General features: G+C 39.6%; 1 protein-coding gene across 1 annotated transcript in view; it reads right to left on the minus strand.

The window, feature by feature from the left end:
* The window catches only part of SAMD5 (sterile alpha motif domain containing 5), a 45,687-nt gene that overhangs the window by 16,233 nt on the left and 5,099 nt on the right, over positions 1 to 24,355 (minus strand). The window contains exon 4 of the mRNA XM_083830246.1: positions 1 to 24,355. This exon is cut by the window's left edge and continues 16,233 nt beyond it. Coding sequence (XP_083686372.1) covers positions 24,215 to 24,355 — 141 coding nt within the window. The 3' untranslated portion in view covers positions 1 to 24,214.

Genomic DNA, 24,355 nt, shown 5'->3' on the forward strand with positions numbered 1-24,355 from the left:
TATTTTTCAGTTCATGTTGTAGGTTCTGTAATTTGTTGACCTAGACACCTACAGATTAAATGAAGAAAAAGTTACCATATGCAATAATAGAAAGTATTCCCACAGTCTTGAGGGGATCACTACTGAAATAACGGTTAATTCTAGTAGGATTTAGTTTTTGCTTTATTGTGCCCACTTTAAGAAAAGCACTGTTAGAAATTTATTTATTCCTAAATCACCTGTAACTTTCTTAGAAAAAAAAAATCTCAAGTCAGCCAAAGAAAATATTAATTTAGGCTTGTAAATATTTTTCTTCAGAAACAACTGCACTGGCTGGAAAAGCCAAGAAACTATGAACTGGCTCTTTCTCAACTCCAATGAAAGCCAAGCTGCTGGAACATTAAATGCTAGCTTGAAACCATTGATACCGATCAACAATGTTGTTTTTAAAAAACAAACAAAAAAACACACCATCACCATTTGTCAAAAACAAAAGCCAAGAGCAGAACTCAAAATAGCTTGTAATTATGTTTTCCAGAACTGCTATCTTCCTGTCTCTGGGGAGATATTACTGAAGCTTTGCTTACTTTAAAACATAAACATAAAGGCAGTTTTGTTGATCATACTATTTTATTTATACGTAGGTTACTTTATCACTGAAAAAATATTATGGATAATAACCCCAAACTTTACATTTGTTAAGTGAGTAAAACAGCTTTGCCTGTGAGAAGCAAGACAGTAATGTTTGCCAGGTTAAAAAAAAAAAAAGTATACAGGAGCAGGAGGCTCCCGGCCAGCTCATCAAGCCATCCTCACTTCCTGAATGGGAAAATTCTCATGTTGGTTCTGGGCGCTCCAAGCAAGATGGAAATTGTGTCACTTGGCATAACAGCAGCATCAGGTCACCAAATGCAGACTATCCCATGACAAACCATCGGGTTTTATGCATTAAGAAATGTCCAAAAAGAAGAACATCCAAAAAAAGAAGGAGTTGAACTTGATGATCCTTATGGGTCCCTTCCAACTCGGGATATTCTATGATTCTAAGATTTCCAGAGGAAAGCTTCAGGGCTGCTGAAACAGACAGGAATAGCTAGGAGAAAGGTCCCCATTTCTCTTCATCAAGAATTGGCATAGCTTTGAAGGCAGGCTATTAACCTGGAAAAGTGTAGTTCTGGTTCTGATATTTGTCAGTCCTACCTTTCAATTCCCCCAAACCTCCCATAGTTCATCTTGCCTCTTCAGATCACAAGGCCAAACAACAGTCATTTTAACGTGTTTGTAAAGCAATATAGCACCAGGCACTAGCTTGGTACAAAGATAATTCTCAGTAACACTAGCACAACACCCAGCACTAAACCAGACATTTTCAGCCTACCACTTCAGGTAAAAACCTGTAGGCTGAACTGAAGCCTGGATGATATTCCAGAACTGAATATTAACTTCAGCAATTTCCCATTAACTGTCAAGTCAGTTCCAGCTTCTCTTTCCTTCCATCCTCAAAAAAAAAAAAAACTGAAATCTCCTGCTCCTGGGAAAGCAGTAATTGGAACGCCAATATACATGACGTGCAAAACAATCTTGTGCAGAGGATGGTGCAAGCATTGTGTACTAATTAATTCTGAAATCCTGGGACCGCACTAGCTTAAAAATAAAAAATAAAAAATGCATATAACATATAAACCCACATTACACAATCAAGTGCATATTAAACATCACATTCAATTGCACTTCTGTATTTCCCTGACTCCAGCTCTAGTACTTCAATTGTTGTTATTTAATTGTTTAAACACACAAAAATACAGTGCCTTTTAATTCTCTAATAAAACTGGAACATTTAAGAGTTTGGAAAACAAAAGATAAAAACGCAATGTCCACTTCAGTAAACACTCCTAGTGTCTGTTTTTAAGGCTCAAAAAACAATCAATCGTCACTCCCGAAGTCCTTGTTTCTCACATGAATTGCAATGCTGAGTTCAACCAAGACTGATATTTAGAAAATTTTATTTTTTTAGTATAGAATTTAACTGCACCCATTTATCTCTGTTACAGCCCTCCTGCCACCTGTGACATATCATATTTCTCGACTTCATCAACAGAAGATGACTTGTTTCGTATGTTCCCTCTTTACACTTCTGTAAATGCATTCCAATCACTGACATTTTACCAGTGGGAAAAGAATCTTCTGATTTCAAGACACCGAAGGAGACTAATGACAGAGCCCTCAGCAGGACACTGCATCTCCTTGACACCAATCAGAGATTACATTTCCTGCCTTCCACTGTGGCAGGAAAGCACCGGCTGAGTAGTGCTGAGGAGACCCAAGTAGCTTAGAAAAAAAAAGAGCCAATCACAACCGCCTACTGGACACAGCGGTCACAAAGAGCTAGATTAGTATGCGGAGCAGGAAGAAGACGCAAGTTATTTATTAACTCAGTCATCTGCGTGCGTTATTAAGCAACTGGAGAGGAGGCTAAAGAGACAGAATGCTATGAAAAAGTGTTGGAAAGCAAGAAAAAAAAAAACAAACAAGAACACCTGCCCTCTGCTATTACAAAAACTATAACAATTGGTACAGCTATTCAAGTATCAGTGCTCCTAGACAAATGATATCTGCTCTGCTCTCATCTCCACCCAGATTTCCTAGAGGACTAGGAAGATCCAACAGTCAGCTTCTTTCCTAAGCATGCCACCCTACACAAGAAGGGCAAAGGCTGGGTGCCTGAGATCCTCAGCCTGAACAGGAAAACATCATCATCTTGTCTAGACGAATGGAAATCTTGAGAAAAAGGCACCACTTTGGTTGGGCTGCACTCCTTCATTGGTGTCAACGGCAAAAAAAATCATCAAGTTATAATTGGCACATGTAAATGGGAACATCTATTACTGAAACAATCTAAAGGAGGAAGAGCAACATGCAGAGATGCTCTGCACATCACTACAGAAATAAGCCAGTTTGAAGGTATGAAGAAAACCAAAATTAGCAGCGCTTCTTGAAATTTTGTTTGCTATAACTGGAGTAACTTGAGACTTCCATGCTAATCATCACTTGATATCCCATACAGAAGTTAAGGTCTGACTTAATTTCAGAGTTGTATGAACATACCAAAAAGAGTCCTACACAAGCTTTGTGTGATTGTTTGTGCTAATTGCTGTAGAGACCTGGTTTGGTGTGTACCAATGAAGAAAGACAATAGGACAAAAGATGCTATCATCTGTTACAGATTGGAAAAAGATGTAGACACAATCAGTTGCAACAGATCATGATCAAATGAGGTTTAGGTTGTCAGAGAGATAAAAGGTCATGTAACATCAAGACCCAAGTTTATTTTTTAATAAAAAGGTATGCAAACCTTAAGGGTTGAAATGAATACATGGAACATGTAGATGTGCTTTAGATGGCCAAAATTTTCTAAAATAATTCACTCCTATTTGACAAGATTTAACTACCACTGTTCAAACACAGAGCAAGGATAAAAGTGTTTGTGAGGCAGGCCACAACTTTATTTAATTCCCATAAATATGAGAAAAATCCCCCCAAATGCAACAACGTAACCATAATTAATCACATACTAGGTTGGGTACAGGATGACTATACTGTACTACACTTGTCTCAACATTTTTCTTATTCCTTTTTACTCAGCATCGTCTCCTTCTCAGTTTCCAAGAGAGAATAAACTCTTAATGACTCTCCCGGATGGTCTTCATATTCCTTCCTTCAATCTCCCAAATTCATTAGCTGGCAAATCCTGCATCAGCACCAGCTAATTTTCTATTTCAAAGTACAAAACTAAGACTTACGAGATTCTTTTCTGGAAAGTGGAAATCTCATTGCCATGGAGGGTAAAAAAGACAACAGAATTTAAATAAGTCTGTATATCGAAATGGAACAAGTACTGAAGATTGTCCACTTAAAAATATATATATATATTTTTTTTTACCCTAAGGAATGGTGCTGTTTCTTGTGAAAAAATAACATTCTGTTCTCAGAATTCTGCAGTATCAGATCCCTTATACTTAATCAAAAACACTGTTTCACTAAAATATTTTCAGAAAAAAAATCAACCAGCTCTGGTGTCCAATTAAGTATAACAACAGCTGTTTTAAAAATTTGGAAAAGTCAAGCCACACACTCCTGAGGTTTTAGGATTATGTCAGAGGCAGAAAATTATGTCTAAAGAACAAACAGGGAATCATAATCACAAAATGTAGAATCTGAAGAGCCCATTTATATATCAGGACAAATAAGACTTCCTAGCTCACAGCTCACAATATACATATTTCCAACACAAGAAAAAACACCCCCACAAAGACTTCGTTGGTCCTTGTGAGGCACGATATTCTGGTACCTTTCTCCTACACCTCATTTACATTTGGGTCAAAAGAATGTTAAAGTTGTGACCCGTTTTTTTCCCCCCACTCAGTTAATGCATTGCATCTCTGCTCACTCATGAGATGTCCTTGGCAACTAATGATTTACCTCACCTGTTCCAGGAACAAGCTGATTGTAATAAATTACTCTGGCTTTCAACACCACTTCTCCACCCATATGGCCCCTAGTATACACTTATCATTTATCTACAAGGTTTTCTGAAACAAGTAGTGCTGGTGAACCAAGTGCTCCCACAGTAAAATAACATTTCCGTTTATTTATGAAAGATGAGATTTTGAGTGAATAATAAATGTTCATGGTAAGCTTCAATACAGAATATGTCCTACGACTGATCAGTCACAAGTGTCTGTGGTTACAAATGAGTGTCTAAAATGGCATATTATTACTTTTAGGCCAATCACTGAAATAAAGCATCTATGACAATATTACATCACAGATAAATTACAGCACTACTTTGCAGGAACCAATACAGCAAACATTAATGACTTACTATTATCACAAGACAATTTTCATCTCACACTTGAAATTACGCAAGTACGTGCTAGCTGCTGCCATTTCACAGTCTTTATTGTTCAATATCACTGTTTTAATAAAAAAAAATTGCAAGTAAACAAAAGTGTAACTCTGCCACAATCCCTTACCTCTCTTCCATCAATTGGGCTGGATGGGATCCACTCGAGGGTACTGAGAGAACTGGCGGAGGAGCTGGCCAAGCTGCTTTCCATCATTTATCAGCAGTCCTGGCTATAAGGGGAGGTCCCAGTCAACCGGCGGCTAGCAAATGTGACGCCCATCTACAAGAAGGGTCGGAGGGTAGACCTGGGGAACTATAGGCCTGTTAGTTTGACCTCAGTGCCAGGGAAGCTCATGGAGCAGATTATCTTGAGTGTCATCACGTGGCACTTGCAGGGCAACCAGGCGATCAGGCCCAGTCAGCATGGGTTTATGAAAGGCAGGTCCTGCTTGACTAACCTGATCTCCTTCTATGACAAAGTGACACGCTTAGTGGATGAGGGAAAGGCTGTGGATGTGGTCTACCTTGACTTCAGTAAGGCTTTTGATACTGTTTCCCACAACATTCTCCTCAAGAAACTGGCTGCTCGTGGCTTGGACTGGTATACGCTTCGTTGGGTTAAAAACTGGCTGGATAGCCGGGCCCAAAAAGTTGTGGTGAATGGAGTCAAATCCAGTTGGAGGCCGGTCACTAGTGGAGTCCCCCAGGGCTCAGTACGGGGTGGGCCAGTCCTCTTTAATATCTTTATCGATGATCTGGATGAGGGGATCGAGTGCACCCTCAGTAAGTTTGCAGATGACACCAAGTTAGGTGCGTGTGTCAATCTGCTCGAGGGTAGGAAGGCTCTGCAGGAGGATCTGGATAGGCTGGACCGATGGGCTGAGGTCAACTGCATGAAGTTCAACAAGGCCAAGTGTGCCGGGTCCTGCACCTGGGGTGCAACAACCCCAAGCAGAGCTACAGGCTGGGAGATGAGTGGTTGGAAAGTTGCCTGGCAGAGAAGGGCCTTGGAGTACTGGTTGATAGTCGGCTGAATATGAGCCAGCAGTGTGCCCAGGTGGCCAAGAAGGCCAACAGCATCCTGGCTTGTATAAGAAGCAGTGTGGCCAGCAGGTCTAGGGAAGTGATTGTCCCCCTGTACTCGGCTCTGGTGAGGCCGCACCTCGAGTACTGTGTTCAGTTTTGGGCCCCTCGCTATAAGAAGGACATGGAGGTGCTCGAGCGAGTCCAGAGAAGGGCAACGAAGCTGGTGAGGGGTCTGGAGAACAAGTCTTACAAGGAGTGGCTGAGGGAGCTGGGATTGTTCAGCCTGGAAAAGAGGAGGCTCAGGGGTGACCTTATCGCACTCTATAGGTACCTTAAAGGAGGCTGTAGCGAGGTAGGGGTTGGTCTATTCTCCCATGTGCCTGGTGACAGGATGAGGGGGAATGGGCTAAAGTTGCACCAGGGGAGGTTTAGGTTGGATGTTAGGAAGAACTTCTTTACCGAAAGGGTTGTTAGGCATTGGAATGGGCTGCCCAGGGAAGTGGTGGAGTCACCATCCCTGGAAGTCTTTAAGAGACGTTTAGATATTGAACTTAGCGATATGGTTTAGTGGAGGGCTTGTTAGTGTTAGGTCAGAGGTTGGACTCGGTGATCTTGGAGGTCTCCTCCAACCTAGACGATTCTGTGATTCCAAAGCTTTGCCAAATAAAACTCAATATTTCGGTTGTTGTTCTAATGTGTCTGCATGCTTATTGAAAGTTTGTACATTGCACAAACAGAGCATTTACAATGCAGTAAGAAGAAAACCTGCAAGGGACTGGTGTGAGCCATCTTTTACTCAGACTTCTGCAGATTGCTACATAAATGAATATAAGAACTGATATGTTTTACACCATTTACCCAGTTACTCTAGGACAATGGAATGAAAATTCTGATTCAATAAGAAACAGAAGGTATGGCTGTGACTATGTAGAAAATAGTTAAAGAATTAACCCAAAAGTAATTTTCCTGAAGTCCCTGTAAATCTGCCTTGTGACAATACTATTTATAGAGTATCCTGCCTTAGACAGTATTGAAAGCATAAATTTAAATTTGTTTTACTGAATATTGCTCATCCTTCTACTACTGCTTTGGAAGATATAGAAGACAAAACACACCAGATTCAACTCCACAGTGGCTCCACAAGAGTTCTGTATGTTACATCAGGGATGAATTGTGTCCCCTCCCCCCCTCAGTTTTGTGAGCAAACAAAAACCCCAACCCTATATATTTTTAGATACATACACACACAGTCAAAGACACATGACAGAACACACGTACTTCTCTCCCTCCAGAAGAGCACCAACCTCGTGAAAAGCACCAATCCCTTGGACAGCCTGAGGTCAGCATCTACTCATGTGGTGATGGCAGTCCTCTCCTACCTGCCTGGCAAGGGTCCTTACAGCCACAGGGCACAGAGCATCACAGGGTACCACATCAGTCCAAAACCCTCAGGTGTGCTACTCACAGATATCAGAGAAAATGAATTCCTCCACCAGCAGCAAAATGAGTGTCCCCAAATATCTGAAACAGCAATGAATGTAGCAGCTTCCATTGCTGCTGCTCCTCAGTGCCCTGCCCATCATTCAACAATAGCTAACACATGTTCAAAACAAAAAAAAAAACAACTTTAAATGATACATTCCATATAAGTTACAACTTTTGTTGATAAGCTATGCTAACCTATCCCAAACAGCTGCACTCCCACCTCATATGCAGCCACTGTAACTTAATTGAAACTCACGTTTTGTTTTTGTCAAGAGAGCATCTGTGCAAATAAAGTTAATGCAATCTTAAGACTCTAGCAGACTTAAAGACCACCTTTAGATAGAGATCTAACCCAACAGCACATTCAATAAATTCCATGTCATGCTTTCTTACTTCTGCTATTAATAAGTAGTCAGCCCATCCCTGTCTATGTTAATTCAGCCCAGGTACTTCAAATACTCATTCTAAACTCAAACGCTTATCTAGAAGTCCAACTCTGCAGAGCAATGAAGCTTTAGCTAATTATGCTAATTAATTAAACTAATTAGGCAGCTCCAGCTAATGCATGTAGATGCGGCTGTTTTTAGAATATTTCATCTTAAGAGGCTAGCATAGTTCAGCATGACTGAAAGCACACAGTCACTTTTACAGCAAGGGTTAACAGCCAGCTGTAGTGAGTTGTTTTGCACAGGAAACTGTTGCTGTCTTATACTCCCACAGAGAGAAAAAAAACACTCGGGGTCTCAATAGTACTTAAATCAAAAACACTCAACTCAGCTTCGGGACAGTGGAAAAGTAACTTGCATATCTACCTGCCTTGCTGCCCAGGAACTTCTCAATAGGATTTTACAGTCAACACTCAAGTCCAGCCTGTCACAGGCTTGCTGCTATCATCTAAAGACATTTAATCTGACAAGTCTGATTTTGCCTTCACACAATCAGATGTCACGACTGTTACATGGCCAAGGGTCTTTCCTGCCCTACAGACCACAGATTCCTTATTGGAGTTTCACAAGCTGAATAATCAATAATGGAGTTAATGTGATATAATACACTTCTGGCTTAAACATTCAATCCCTTTTGGAGTAGAATATTACATCTACTTCAGTGTTAAAAATGTATTAACATGTCTTTGATTTTCCTAACATGATTACTAGTTGCTATGGATTACTACCATCCCTTGATGGACCAGAGGCCTCAAACAGTATCTGTTGTAAGGCTGAGCTCCAAGTAATATACTCATTTGAAGTCTGACCATTTTGCACTTTGGTAAGCCATTCAGAAGTGTAGAATATACCTCTTCCTCATCCTGCTGCATAAAAGCATTCATTAGGATGACATCCAAAAAATGTTAAAAGAAAATCAGTATTTGGTTGGATGAGCATAAGACCAGAGAAAATTAAAGAGTCAGAAAGAACATCCAAACTGAAATTGACCTATACTAACGTCCAGTAGTAATAGAAGGATGAAAGGCCAACATCTTTTAAAAGAAAACTTTGAGACCATATCCTTCAGTAGGAAAAAAGATACCAAGAAAAAAAATCAGCATGATAAATGACAGTTATGGTTAAATACAACTAAGAGCAGTAGCATTCTGGTGGTCTATTTCATTTTTGCTTGCAGTTTATCTTATTTCCTTGTCACTAAGGAAATACTTCTTTTCCCTACATGGAACTGTAGCGACATTTGACAAAGTAATTAAGAGAAGGATGCTCATGATCAGCTGCTTTCACCCTGTTACCAAACACAGTCAATACACAGTTCATGACTTCAGCAGATGTTCATGTTTTACAGACTTTGTGGGAACTTAAGGTCTTACTTTTTCTGTCCTTCCTGTATGACACAGAAAACTGAGTCTAAACAGAGAAACCACTCAATTATGAGCAGCAAGCATTAACCCATCCAGTGCTATCCACTACGCAAATCAGAGAATAAACTCTGCCCAACAACCTTATTTCAGCAAATTCACAGTTAGTTTGAAACTGGCAGGTCTGAACTCTTGGCAAATGGAAGAAAAGCTAGTCTGAACAGAGAAGCTAGTCTGAGCAGAGAACTCTGTCGGGGCTGTTCACTATTCACCCATCACCCACTACTCTTTCCAGTTTATACTTGGCTGAAGTAATCCTCCTTACAACACACGGATCTACAGCACACAAGGACAGAGGGTCACATCTTAAGGAGGCAGAGGAAAACTGACTCCGAAGAAGCACTCCTGAATTCCCCCCAGCCCTCATCTCCATCTCTCACCTCTGCTCCACCTCCTCACTTGGGCCACTTCTCTGCATGACCATGGACTTTCACATGACACAGGACTAAATAAAGTCAAAACCAATCCTCCTCACACAGAGAGGAGATTTTGCATCTGTGCTTTTGCAAGAGAGGGAGGTAGCACAGAGTTTAAAATTAAAAAAAAAAAAAAAGATTCCTCTCCCCCCTCCCCCCAAAAAAAAAAAACCACCCCCACACAAACAGTTTAAACTGCTTGTAAAATGAGGGCCTCCTTCTGCTTCAGACTCTTTACTTTCATTGCTGATTTGGCTAAAGGCATCTTCAATTATGCAAGCAAGTGATCTGACTGAGCAGTTGTGAGGGTGCACAGGGCACATGGACAAACTCCTCCTGGCCCTGATGATCAGTCCCCAGACTTCAAAAGCTGGCATGCTGGCTACACAGCAGAAACCCGCCTGGGTGTCACAGATAGCCCAGAGATCAGCAGAAACTGGGGCCAAATATTAGCGAGGGATTCAAGTTTCCCAGGGAGGAGCAAGAAGACAGGCATGGACACACAAGGCCGGCTCTATGGACTAGAGAGATTCAGCTGGAAGCCTGGGCTCAGTTTCATCAGAAACCAGAAGTTTGCTCAACCTGGAAGAGTCTGGATTAAACATTTTATAGTCTCAACAGAAAACACCCAACAGTCTCCAGTCCCGCATACACCACGGACAAGAAAAATCTCTTTTCAGTCAACGACTTGAGCTTTGTATCCCCTGCCTTGCATTTACAAATGCTCAAGCCATTTTCCACGATAGAGTGCTGCTATTCTAACTTGCCCACACTCTCCACCTCACACTATCACAATGACCAGAAATAAGGTACTCTGCTGAAAGAACATCACCTTGCCAACCCTACAGCAGCCAGCGGGGACACAGTCTCTGCTGCAGATTAAGAGTTTTAATGAGAAAAAATTCCAAAGGGCAGCAACTTAGTATGTTTTGCAAACTGTAAGATGAATACAACTATTAATGCACAACAGCAGTTAAAACTTCAGTCACCATATCCCAGAGTAATGAAACACAAGCTAAAATAGAGTACTTTCAATTTATTCTGGTGACACTGCAGGTCAAAAATAAGAGGGCCACTCTTTCCAGGAAAACTTGTAGAAGGAAACCACTCATCCAACATCGGGGAAACTTCCCTAGTTTCAAGTTTTTCAGTCAATATTTCCAACAAACAGGTATATAATCAGTAACTATGCCAGTATGTTTTGCATCGTGACTTGATTGCTAATGTACCTAGGCACTATCTTATCTCAGTTAAAATCCAGGTTTAATAAGAAGGGGAAATGCTATTTATGCTAATGCTTTTGAATGTTCTAGAGAAACATGTTTTTGTTAAAATAGTTTTAACTCTTATAATTCCCAAATGCAAAACCTAATCAGTAAATAACATGTCTTAAAGTTGGTAACCTGCTTCCTTGAGTTGTTGCATCAAGGTACTGGAAAAGAGGAAATATTTGCAAAAGGAAGAAAATGGACGGAAAGGAGAAATGTGAAAAAAATCCACCATATTCTTACCTTATTCCAGAAGTATTTAAAAATAAATTTGCAGGTAAAATGCCTTCCTTCCCTACATATGATTTTTAAATGCTTATGGTTTCAGTATATTAGCTACCTTTTTAATAATTCATATATATCTAAATATGTATTTGTGGTACGGGTAGAGGTGAGGAAGAAAATGACATTTACATTACTTGCTAGATGGAAATGAGTCTGGCAGCTAATCTTAAAATTCATGGACTGTAATAGAAACTATAACGGGAAATATACACACACACGGCTTTGGCAGCTTTAAGCCAGCTACTTTATTTTAGTTATAATTAATTTTCAACACCAAAAGATACAAAGGGCTACATACATATTCTTTAACGTACAAGATTCTAATTAATATAACCTCTGTTTTAAATTTACTGTTATCATCTATTAAAGAATAAATAATTGTACAGCTTTCTAATGTGTAGCTCAAGCTTTAAATCACTGACCATAACTAATAAGCAGTGTAATAGCATGAGTGTCTTAACTAAAACTATAGACTGCAATTTTGTTGATTGTAAATCATCATCATTTTTAATGCAAAAGCAACAGCAAATCTCTGTAATTACTGGGTGCATTTTGAATCACTTTTATGATTACTGCTCTATACCCATTAAAAATCCAAAACACTGAACTGCACAGGGTATAAAATTAGAATTATGATACACAACAAACTATAATTGAAATCCATAAATTTCTGTACTAATGTTCAAGAATTATTTTGTTCCAAGAATTGCAGCCCTGCAGAATTGACTTTAAAAACATTTACTTTATCTAACATAGCAGTAGTGGCAGCAATAGCAGTAGTTACTTTGGGGTACTTAAAAAAAAAAAAGTAAAATATTGAGGATTATATTTGACATTCCTGCTTGTTTATGTAACATGTGGCTATTGATGCAAGAAATGCAAGCATTACTTGGCTCCAATTCTCTCTTGCCTGTGCATTTAAACTCTCAGAGGCTTATTGAGAGCTTGCTCACTTTCAGCAGCACATCCATCCCCACAGTTACATAACAAAAGTTGTGTTTCTACCCACACCTGACCAAGCACTTCTTTTATGCTCAAAAAAAGATTTATTTCTGTTAGGCTTAAGGTGTGATAGTCAATTCCTCGCTTCTGCTTTTTGCAACACCACAGTATGGAGATGTTCACAACACATGGCCATCATGCAGTCTAATTAATAGAGTAAACAGCAATTTTTCATAGAGAATGGTATCTGTAGTTTCATTAGTGGTCCCCTGTTAATAACAGAGGAGACTTGCAACCTCCCTGCTGTCATGACTCTCCCATGTAGGGAACAGGTTAGGTAGGTTTAAAAAGTGAAGAAAGTTCTAGGGATTAGAAGTATGAATGCTGAATCCCTGGCAAAACAGCAGGAAGACACAACTGGGAGGAAAGAGAAAGTAACTTTTCACTGCACAAAGGCTGTGGTATGACCTGTAAATCTGCTCCCGTGTCAGTCATTCAATTGCTCATGCTCATACTCATACAGAAGGCCACCCCGAGGCCTCTGTCACTGACATTGTGTGTCAACTACAGCAAACTAATCAACCATGTTTTTTTACCCTCCTCAAATTAGCTATAATAAAGAAAAACGAAAACAAACACAGCCTGTGGAATATCTACCTGCTTCTTGCCAGACCTATAAGAAGTCCATGGAACTTTGAGGTCTTCGTGCAAGAAAAACTGAAGAGCATAGACAACTTCTTAAAAAGCAAAAAAAAAGCCAGTCCACCAGGTTACCCAGAGAGAAAGAAATCTTTGCAAGAATATGGTACAATTCCAAACTGTAATTAAAAAAATGCATTAGCCCTACCCCTAGTGACCCTGAGCTGGGTCAGTGTGTCTGCAGGGAGACACAGAACAGACATTTATTTTTACATGACATGCCCAGCAGGGAAAGCGTTTCCTACAGCTTACACTTTTGTAGACTTAACACAAAAGAGATATGTCTGAGGCTTGAGAAATTTAATCGTGATTCACCTGTGAGTTGCATCTGCACATTACTGTTTTTTTCAGCTGCGTTCTGAACTGTAGGATAGGTTCCACATAGTGTTCAATACACATCAGGCCAGATCCTTGGCTGTGGTCAAAATGTGCTCAGCACTCCCCAGGAGGGGATTTATGCAAGTGTCTCAAGGCTTTCTTTTGCAGGCCTCACTTCTGCACGCACACATCACTGTAGTGCCTATGAAGTCTGCAGCCCCCCGGGGCAGCACATTTACCCTCAGCTCCCATATCCAGTAGTCAACTAGCAGCAGAAACACAGAGCAGACCCAAGTGTCTGTGCCCTGCAGACATCAGACATGTAGGGACAGACAGGAGATGGGCTGCTGCGCATAAAGAAAGTGCGTTCTCCTCTCAAAATTGGTGCCGTAACAGTGATCAAGAGCAGGTACTTGTTTGATAAGGGAAGATGACTTGTCAAGAATAAGTTACACCAAATCAACCTAATCTCCTTACATACCAGACAGCAGAACTCCCAGCATAATGGAAATTAGCAGATGGCTTAAATCTTGACTTCGGGAAGTCTTTCGATACAGTTTCACTGGACATTTGTACTCACAAACTAGGGAAACATGATCAAACACAATTAACAAATAAAAAATATTTGCAAAATTATGCCTCCAAACCACATAAGACAAAAATTTGAAGAGTTCTAATGAGAAGCTTTACAGGAGCTGTCCTCAGTAGAGCAATAATTATTACTTTTAGTACCAATTTGGACGGTGAAAAGGAGAGTATTTTGGTATCAGTGGGATACATTCAACCAGTTGGAGCATTAATGCACAGGAGGCCAGGCTTAGAATTCACAGTGGTCTTAAACTGGAGAGAGCTTGGTTATACAAGTATGTTCTTCATCAGGGACAACAGCAAGAAAGTACAACCGAGAGTGGATCATTTTGTACATAAATAATGGGAAATAATTGGATAGCCCTGCTACCTAAAGGCCTAAGGCCTGCTGTAGATCCAAGGCACGAGCTAGCAATATCATAGCATTACAAAAAGGTTAACAGCCACACAGTGACAAACAAACCCAGTTATAAACTGCAAAGACAAAGTAACTAACGCTCTGCCCAACACCAGCAAGACCCCAGCTGGGACACCTCATCCAGACCACTTCAGACCCATGAGTGAAAGGTACAGAAGGGGCCAACTCCAAAAAATAAGAACAGGCCTAGAAGAGGGAGATTGATAATTAATGGTTTGTTAATAAATGAAGTAATGATTAATGGTTTATTAGAGACAGTTGGTTAGGACTTGCAGTACTCTCAATTAGCTAAACCTTGCCCCCAGCAGAAGAGAAAAAGGTATTCTCAATGTCCCAAGAAGACATAGCAAGAAGTAAACTAGAATTGTGGCATGGAAGATTTAGGTCAGATACTAAGGAAAAAAATAATCTTAATGCTAAAGACAACTTAACACTGGAAAAGGATTAATAACTAAGATTAAGATCATCAGTAACACAGCCTCTGTAAAGTTAGACAACAGCTTATCAATCAGTATTTTCAAAAGCCAGCTAATGCTTGAGAAAAAACCCGCATCACTATTTCACCTCTATTCAGAGGCTTAAAACCACTTGGACCAGTATTTTGACAACAAATTACTAAGGGTTGCTACTTCCAATTAGGCAAAGAGAAGGACATTTAACTCACAGCGTGGATCTGGTGTGATATGAGCAAAAAAAAGTTTTTTTTTTTTTTTTTTTTTCCTTCTTCATAATTTCAGCAACCTAAGTTTAGTCAAACCATAGAAATGTTGAAGGGGAACACATAGAAAACTGCTGCAATAATTTCACTGCTTTTTCTGCTCTTTAGAGATATACACTTGGTTCAGTTCCATGCAGCACTACCACTTTGTACAGTAGAAGAAAAAAGCTTGCAAAAAACTGCAGGAGTCTTTTTCTAAACATATTCTTCAGCTGCAAGCTGTCTAAACAGCATCCAGAGCTGTGATTTAAACATGAACCTCTAAAAAAAAAATATAGTGCTTTTCTCTTCCAACCTCTTGAATTTAAAAGACACTGACACTATTTGGAAACCAAAAGTCTAAGTATTCTTTATGCACAGTTTTGGGAATACAAAAAAAAAAACCACACACCCTTAGAGTGTTATTTCTAATATCTTTTTAGTCCCTACCCCCACTCCCACCCCCCCTTCAATTTCCAGGCAGACAAAGCTGTCTACATGGGCACAAGTAATGGGCTTACATGGTCTAGGGGCTCACGTGTTTGTCAGGAAAGGGAGCAGGAACCAGAGATTCCAAAGGAAAAGTAAAAGAGCATGTTGGCAGACAGCCAGTAACTCCTCTGATCACATTACTTTAAATGAAAAAAAAAAAGGAAAGGAAATTAATTACAACGCCTGCCAAATTTCCACCTTCAGGATTGACAGAACATGTAAATAAAGCAGTCTCCAAACAAATTCCACTATTTCACCCAAATCAGACATTTATCTCTGCCTTTGGGTACATAGCTCCATAATAACATGATAGAAATTCTGTCTGAAGACCTTTTTCTCAACCTGGCTGCTCTGACGTTTTCTTTACTCCAGCTTATATCTTCTTTCCAAGTTTAGCTTCTCCATGGCAGTTTAAGCCCAGTAAGACAACAATAATCAACATACAGGATTACTCTTCTTAAATGGGCTAAAAGTCCTTTTGAGAGGACTATCCAGCATCAGTAAATCATCACAGCACAATTATCAACTACTTCTATTTCCTACACTCTAAACATTTTCATATACCAAAAAGCTTCTTTTTTACTAATTATATTTTCTATGTCTTTACTTCTGGCCAAAGAAACGGAATGTCATCCAGGATTTCAGCACAGTGTTTGACAGGCTATGGCTTATTTCATACATTTCCAGACTGGAAGAATGGGGAAGGAAGAGAAAGAAAAAAAAAATGTAGAATGAGGTATGTATCAATTTAACGTTATATGGATAGTAAAAATACATTTGAAGAGCTACTTAGCTCAAGGTAAGGCAAAGACCAGAAACCATACTGATTATATTTTTGTATTTAGTACTTTGAAATCCAAACTACAGATCCTGTGCAAAAACCTTGCTCATTTCCCAACAGAAATCAACCCCAAAAGCTCCACTGGCTTTCACAGGACAGGGTCAGAACCCACATACCCAACTGAACCCACTGTACATGTACTTTTGAAAAATCCTACTGTAGAAAATGCAAAGCATGTGCAAGACAAACCCAGTGCTGCCGACTGTTTACAAAACATTACAAAAGATCTAAAACTAAAACCCAAACATCCTCTGACAAGCTCTGTTTTACTGAAGCATGCTTATTTGCATTTAATGGCTGCCATACTCTCTCATAGCAGTTATTAATCAAACATCCTGAAGCATCAATGATTAAGCACATGGCCGTCAGACAAAAGGGGACATTAGAAGCTCTTTAGATGAAGAAATCTCTCCCTGACAGTTATAACTTACTTATTAACACTTAATAGCATTGTTTCTTGTTTCTTTAACACTGGCTAAAGTGAGTAGTATTGCAGTGAAGCACTGACATCAAAACTAAAGTTCATTTGTCACTTAGAGCTTAAAAATTAACGTATATAAAACAAACAATACATTAAGGAATCCCTCACACAAACCACAAGCCCCTAAAGCCATGTAATATACACGCCATAAATATTGCTCTGTCTGCTTATTATTCGTCGTCTCTGTGTTGTAATGGTTAGCAACAGATAATCACTATTCAAGTACTTTATCTGAAATAGTCTACAGAAAGTTTGTTTTGTAAGTGCAGGTCTTTGCAAGCCAAACCAATACTAAGATAAAGAAGGATTGGTGAAGATCAATGTCCTTTACAGTCAAGATTTTTCTTTTATTGGCAGGAGCCAGGGAAGGAAAATAATATTAAAGGAAAAAAAAAAAAAAAGCTTTTACAACTAAAGAGCCAACTTAAGTTCTGGGAGTGACTTGTATAAAGAAGTGAACATTAGTGAAAACACCTGAATCACTCTGGAAGTTATTCTTAAAACACCACCTCTAGAAGTGTAGAACAAAATTTAAGTTTCCTTCAAATTAAAATTTGAAAAAACATAATATCACCACTTCAATTAAAAATAGCACATCTTGAAAGTTTAAAGTTAGAAACTTACAAACTGAAAACCAGCAAGAACATAAGTGTATACTCAAATTGTACTCCACAGAATATCAAGGAAAATGACAAAAAAGAAGATTATGATGTTAGGGCATGATAGGATGCTCTAGCTTCATAAAGGATGAAATTGTTTCTGTCCATTTGTACAGTAAATTAGAGAAAGAAATCTTTCTGTAGTAAACGCAACAAGAGAGGCAAGGGAAAAAAGAGAAAAATAAGCTCTTGAATTCCTTCACCACCTTTGCCTTGAATTTAGTTGATATTCATTGCAAGCATGAAGCTATTATTAAAAGGCTAGTGCTCATTTCCTTATCCACGTAGGAAGCAGTGTGCTCAGCACAAAGGAATTTCTGTCTTATTTTCCACATCTCGATCAATACTATTAACTATCACATCAGTTTCACCTACTTGAAGGTCTATAAAGACACATTCTATAAAAACAATTCATTCTCCTGGACAAATTTAGGCTGCTAGCAAAAACATCATACCCATAGACAGGAAGGATGTACCACAATCACTTATTTCCTGTTAGACACCATAGAAATTGATTTAATGAAGCTAGTGGTTGCATAGGCAGCTCTTTTTAATATATTTATGTTTAGAATATAAGTTCTCTTTTAAGTAAGTTTCCAGCTCTACGATGAAATAGCCCCTTGGGGCAACACCTGAAGCTTTTATGGCTTCCTGTGTAGGTGAAGCAATACCCCCTACTGAAGGCTCATAAGAAAACCACCCAGTTTTGTAAGAGACTTATTTTAAAAAAAAATGCACAGCACCCACACTATCACATACTTGCTACAGTATCAACGCAAGCCTGCTTCATCAGGAGAGTCAGGCTTCCTCTAGTTATAATAAACTCTCTCTGCTTTCATTGATAGAAGCTTTTCCAAACACATAAAACTTACTTACAGTAACTGGTACTACAGATGATGTAAACTCCTTTAGAAAAACATCCCCAAGTGATTAAGCCCTGCCCAGGGCACTACTCATACTTAAAGGCTTAAATGAGCTCGGGCCACCAGCCTGGCAGTGCCCAGCAGCAGGCCAAGCTCAGCTGATGTTCGTTAGCAGTTAAGGCAGTTCCCTTCCTTCCCCCATCCAGTACTCATGTGCTTTTCTGTCAAAAAGAATAAAATCATTTTCCCAGGAAATGACTGCATCAGGACTCAGAGAAATTATTCAGGATGAGAGTGGTGAGGCCAGGCTGGATGGGGCTTTGGGCAACCTGGTCTAGTGGGAGGTGTCCCTGCCCATGGCAGGGGGGTTGGAACGAGATGGTCTTTAAGGTCCCTTCCAACACAAGCCTTCTGTGATTCTAGTACTGAAAGGGTAAACAGTATTTTTCCAACATCACTTCAAACGCTGAGCTGTTAGACCACAAATATGGGGAACAAAGTCTGCTTTTTAGGAGAATTTTGCCTTAACCTTTGTTAGGGTTACTAATGTTACTTCTTAAAGAGGCGCAACATGATTAAATGCATGTGCATTGTTCTTCATGTTTGTTTTTGGTTTAGTTTGGACTTTATTGGCAGACTCACACACATTTTGTTCCTTCTAGTCACTGGCTGCATGAAGTATGTCCTTGCTGTATGCAATTTTTAGACGCGGAAAGAGAACAACTAGTGGTATCTTGTCAAACTTTCTCTTGCTCCTTCTATTCCAAAACTATAAAGCATTATTTTTACCACTGTGTAAATATCAAGTGTATGTGAAAGTCTTTCCTCTGAAGTATTCTTTTGGCAGTCTTGTTTAGAGGTTATCATAGCAAAAGCCTAGTAACTTCTTTCACATGAAAATAACAAAGCAGGTGAAAGTGACTTTTTTTCCAACTCGCTTGGTATAATTTCAGTCACATTTCCTTAGCTTCTGCTTTTCCCCTTTATTTGAATGTTAACACCTTTATAGGATAAAATTGAATGGACCGTCTTGCTTAGTAATTTCCATAGTTCTCTTTGTTAACCCATTAATTTAGTCAGAATGGCATTTTAAAATGAGAATTGCTTGTGAAGTTTGGTCTAAAATAAGAGTGAATGTAGTCTCAGAGGCAGAAATAGACACTCATTCTTATCTTAGGTTGAATTTTTTAGCCCAAGAACCAGCACATGAAGATGTAACAGGTCTTCTCAAGGACAAATTAGATTCTTGATGACTATTCTGGTACTTCCCACACCCTAGCTATGGAAAAGCCCTCACTAAACTAACAGCTGAATATTTAGAAGGAGACCTTCACTACGAGGTATACAGAAGATCAGAGGTGCGTTTGTATATAATTCTCTATGTAATACAACACAATCATTTTTTAGTAGAACAGGTTTAAACAAAATTGCAAGAAAAGCATTTTGGCAACCACTACACAATCGGACAGAATTAAGAAATGCTACAGTTTGGAGAGATTACTGTGATGACATGATAATCACCCAAAAACTATGCAAATAATTGTTTTCAACATTTTTGCAGTGAACTCATAACATTTGGTGAGACTACAGCTTTTTTTTTAAGCGATACATTCCAACTTTCTTCATAAAGACCAATTTGGTCTCATACCTATTTTCTAAAGCTGTAACACCTACTCCTTTTCCCAGATCTCTGGGAACTCTCCCAAGTGAGAGGAAGCCTTTCTTCTCAGCAGAGCATGGAGGAGGCAAGGGAAGGATCCAAATTACAGCCCAGCACTCTGGGGCAGCAGGAGAGGGAGGTGGAATAAAACTCATGCAGAGCTTGGGATGGGATGGATAACTAATACAGGGCTCAGAATGGGATGGAACAGGGACAAATTAAACGAGAAGACAGAGCATTGTCTCAAGCTGTACAAAAAGGCATTGCTGCCTCAATTCTCTCTCTCCACCCAAACAGATCGTTGGTAACATTCCTCAGCTTTGTTGAGTGAATCTAGACTGGGGTGAAAATGGTTAGGGAGACTTAGGAAAAAGATGTACATTCCTGGGTGGGAAAAACATTGATCTTAAGGAAGAAGATAGTGTCCCTTTAGGCAGATTTACGGGAGACGATTTAGGAGAAGTTGAGCAGTGGGCAGCTCTGGAATGAGCAGAGAGCTCTGGGGAAACTGAGCTGGGAGGTGTGGAGCCCAAAGGACAGGAGCTTCCTAGTGCAGAAGAGTCACTCCTGGCAAACATCTCTACCCCAATAACATGGGCATTGATGCAGAATTGGCACCCACTCCTAACTTTATTTAATTATTTGTTTGTTTGTTTGCTTTCTCTATGGACTATTGACTTATTGAGAGCATGGTAAGATGGCCACTTAGCTAACCCTGGAATAAAAACTGCTTAAGCTTTTCTTCATCCTGGATGGAAAGAAAAGGCTTTTATTTTTGTCTTTTTAACTTCTTCCTGAATGACACAAAATTTACTGCATGGTTTTTGAGGCACAGATATCAGAACTGGGCCTAATTTCCCCATCATGTTCCCACAGATGTCATATGCAGAGTGACACCACCGCATTCCTACTTCAGAGTGTGGATGCCCAAGACCAACGCAATTCTTGGAGAAGAAAGAACTTGTGGAAGAACTTTGTACCAAGTTGTAAGTCTTATTTGATACACACTATTTCTTTCTGATTTATAGTTGCTGACAGGACAACCGTAAACAACTGTTTACTTGATTGCAGCCAATATAGATGAGTGTAGATTTCAGAGAATATTTACCAAACATTTATTCTAGTGTGAACCTGTCAGATCTACATTCAGAAGTCTGCCTTGCTGCTGTTCAAGCTGCTAATGGTGATATTTAAAGCCCTGAAAAGTTCTGGTTTCTTTTTGCATGCTACTGCTATATTTATCGTTCTCATCTCACATCGTACTGTTCTCACCCATCACAACAATTACAGTTGGTAAGGGTGTGCTTGTTAGCTAATTTAAATTTGAACACTTCAAGCCAAACCCAGCATCAAATGAAATCCCTGGCAAAACCTTCACTGACTTCACTGGGAATGAGACCAACTGGAGGAGCAAGACTCCGGCGAGAGGCATGTATCACTGCAATTCACATACTGCTGAGCTCGTGAGAACAGGGACGAGGCATTATTTGAAGGCAGCTGCAGTTGTGTTTCATTTGACAAACCTCTTCTCTTTTGTTTTGCAAAATATTAAGAGACTCTGCAAGTAGCAAAGCTAGCAGCCTCGATGACTCAGTGCAGAGAGTTTTGGGCCAGCCTGGCTGCAGACTGGCAGTGTCGGGGAAGGTTCAGGCAATTCTCTGCTTCCTGATGCACAGTCTTTCCTAAAATAACGCGGTGGTGCTAAACATAGCTCTGCCATGTACGTTTAATAAATGACAATTCCTGCAGCATGTACAAGCCACTGCGTTTGTCAAGATAAGTACATCAATATGAGATGTCATGTTAGCCTAGACAAAGAGATTCAACCAGATAGCTTTGTCAAACACAAAGCAAAGGGGCTCATTCAAACTGACAAAGGAAGAAATGTAAAAGTTATACCTACCGATGCAGTCTGAACACACTCAGTCCTCCCCTGCTTTGGAGGAATCTCAAGCCAGAAAGTGACCTCCTGTACCTGATGTACTAAATTCCCTCCTAATCAGGAACAATACTCTTGTCACCTCAAACCCCTCTACCACATTTTTCAGAAGTTCAATGATACCTGTCAGTATGTATCAGATCATACGTACACGTACTTTTGCGGATAAGGACTTTTCATAAATGACATATGCACACAGGGTATGTCTAACAGGCAAAAATAACAGGCATAACTAATTGCCATATATCCAAGCTACTGTTTATTACTTGATCACTTTTCTTACTTACACATAGGGAAGTTTAAATTTAATTTTAAGGCAATGGCAAATGACCCTGCACACACACACGCACACAATTCAGAATTTTCCTGAGAAAATTCAGTTCAGCTTCTCACCACTGAGCCCTGACTGAATCATGTCCTTTGGGGGAAGAAAAAGCCTTCTGGAAACTACAATTGGCCAGGCATTTCTCTTTTGCCAGGGAGCTGTAAGTTTAGTTTCTCCTTCAAATGTAAAGCCATTTGAAGGCTGGCTGAAGCATCCCCTTCACACGCAGTTGATGCTGAGTGCAGGGGAAGGCAGCTCAGCCCAGCTTCCACCGAGCTCAGGACCACATGCTCCCCTTCTCCCCTCCAGCACCCACCATGACCAGACCTGAGAAGATACAGGGGGTAAGTGAAAACAACCCTAGAAAAAGAGAGAAAATACTGCAAAGTGGATACTAACCTCTCTCAGGACTCCACCTTTAATACATCCTAATGGGATTTTCCTTCCCCTCAAAACTGAGACATAATGAAACCCAGGAAAATTCACATTCAACACTTCCAGAGTAGAGCGAATACACATTAAAATATTCAGGAATTATTCAAATGTTAATACAGCAAAGCGCTCTATTATTCATACTCTGCAATATCTTGCCTTAATGCTCTTTTGGGAGAAGACCTTTTCCAGTTTTTTTTTTTTTCTGAGTTTAATAAATTGGGACTTTGAAACAACTGTCCAATATATGAGGTGCTATATTTTCTTTAAAAGAAAACAAAGGTACGAAGTCGAAGGCAAATTCATTGCTTCCTAATATAAAATACCTTTTCACTTCCTGAACATTGCCTGTAGCTTTGCTAATTTATTGCCATGAAAATATTGTTACTACTTAATGCACTAGTACTTTTGTCAATAGGCAGCTTTCCCCAAGGCATATTTGAGAATGCTCTGCTAATCAGGGTTGATGCAGTTATTCCAAAGCAGCCAGGTCTTTAGAAAAAGGTTCATGTTTAATTCCAGTACGGGTGAGTGTTGCCATTTCTTCAAAGCACAATATTTTTAATTCACTGAATTCGTTTCTGTAGCTATCTGAAGCACTAACTAAATTATCCAGCCCCAGACTCAGTTTGAATCAGTATGTTTCAAAGAGTATTGCTGGCAACTTTACCTCTTAACATATAACTTATGCGAGATATTCCTCATTTTGTGATGGCAAGGATTAAATAAAGATTTAATCAGAAACAGAAATCTGTGCTATACCATCAGCATGGAACATAAAAAAAAAAAAAGGGTGTTTAAGCAGATACTCACTTGGATCTAACTTCTTACTTTTCTACATCTGCTTAAGCTCTTGAGGTTATGACCTCAAGGGCAGCTGAATTTTCAGTGTTTGTTTTCCAAGCATGCTGATAATCATAAACAGCACAGTGAGTGACAATGAGGTCACATACACATACACGTCATACTACAGTTTTATTCTCTCTAGTAAATATGGAAATCTACATCAGTACAACTTTATTGAGGCTACGCAAATCATCTTAATTGGTGCAGGAGCTTTTAATGCATGTATATTTTCAGTCATTTTTAATGTATTTGCAGTTCTCTGCAGATGAAAAATTGAATAAAGTTCCTCAAGAACAGGTCAGGCCATTTATTTCAATTAGAAATAGTAATGAAATTCCAGTAAACTATTAAATGTCACTTAATCTGTATTCAAGATAAATAGAATACTTAATTTCTCTTGACATGTTCCATGACGAGGTACCATACTCGTCTTTGTATTGACTAAAGTGGTGCTCCTCTGCTTTCCATACCACAGTGACATTTAGTGACATTATTCCTGCTCGAACCGAGCATGGACATAATCTGGTTTGCAGCTAGCCCACCAAGGTAAGAAGTGTGTCTGCATGGGGGTGAAGGCTCCACTGCCTTTGTTCTGGCTGGCTCAGGTCAGTGCTGAGCTCCCCTTTGTTCATCTTAATGGGAAACTTGGCGTTTTGCTCATTTTGTTTTCCTTCTGCCATCGCAACCCCTACATTTCTACACATCAAAATAGCAATACTATTCCTACCTCAGGCATAACAGATTCCCTAACTAAAGGCAGAATTACAACAATCAATAAATATTTAAAAGTAGCTAGATGTTCTGGGATGACTCAGAGAAGTACCACAAGTTCTTCTTTGAAGCGCACTGCAGCCCATCACCTCCACAAGAAGTTCCTCAGATTCAAGAGACTTGTAAGGAGATCTGACACAGCAGGCTTGAAA

This window comes from Anser anser, assembly GCF_964211835.1.
Source record: "Anser anser genome assembly, chromosome: 3".
NCBI classification, from domain to species: Eukaryota; Metazoa; Chordata; class Aves; order Anseriformes; family Anatidae; genus Anser; species Anser anser.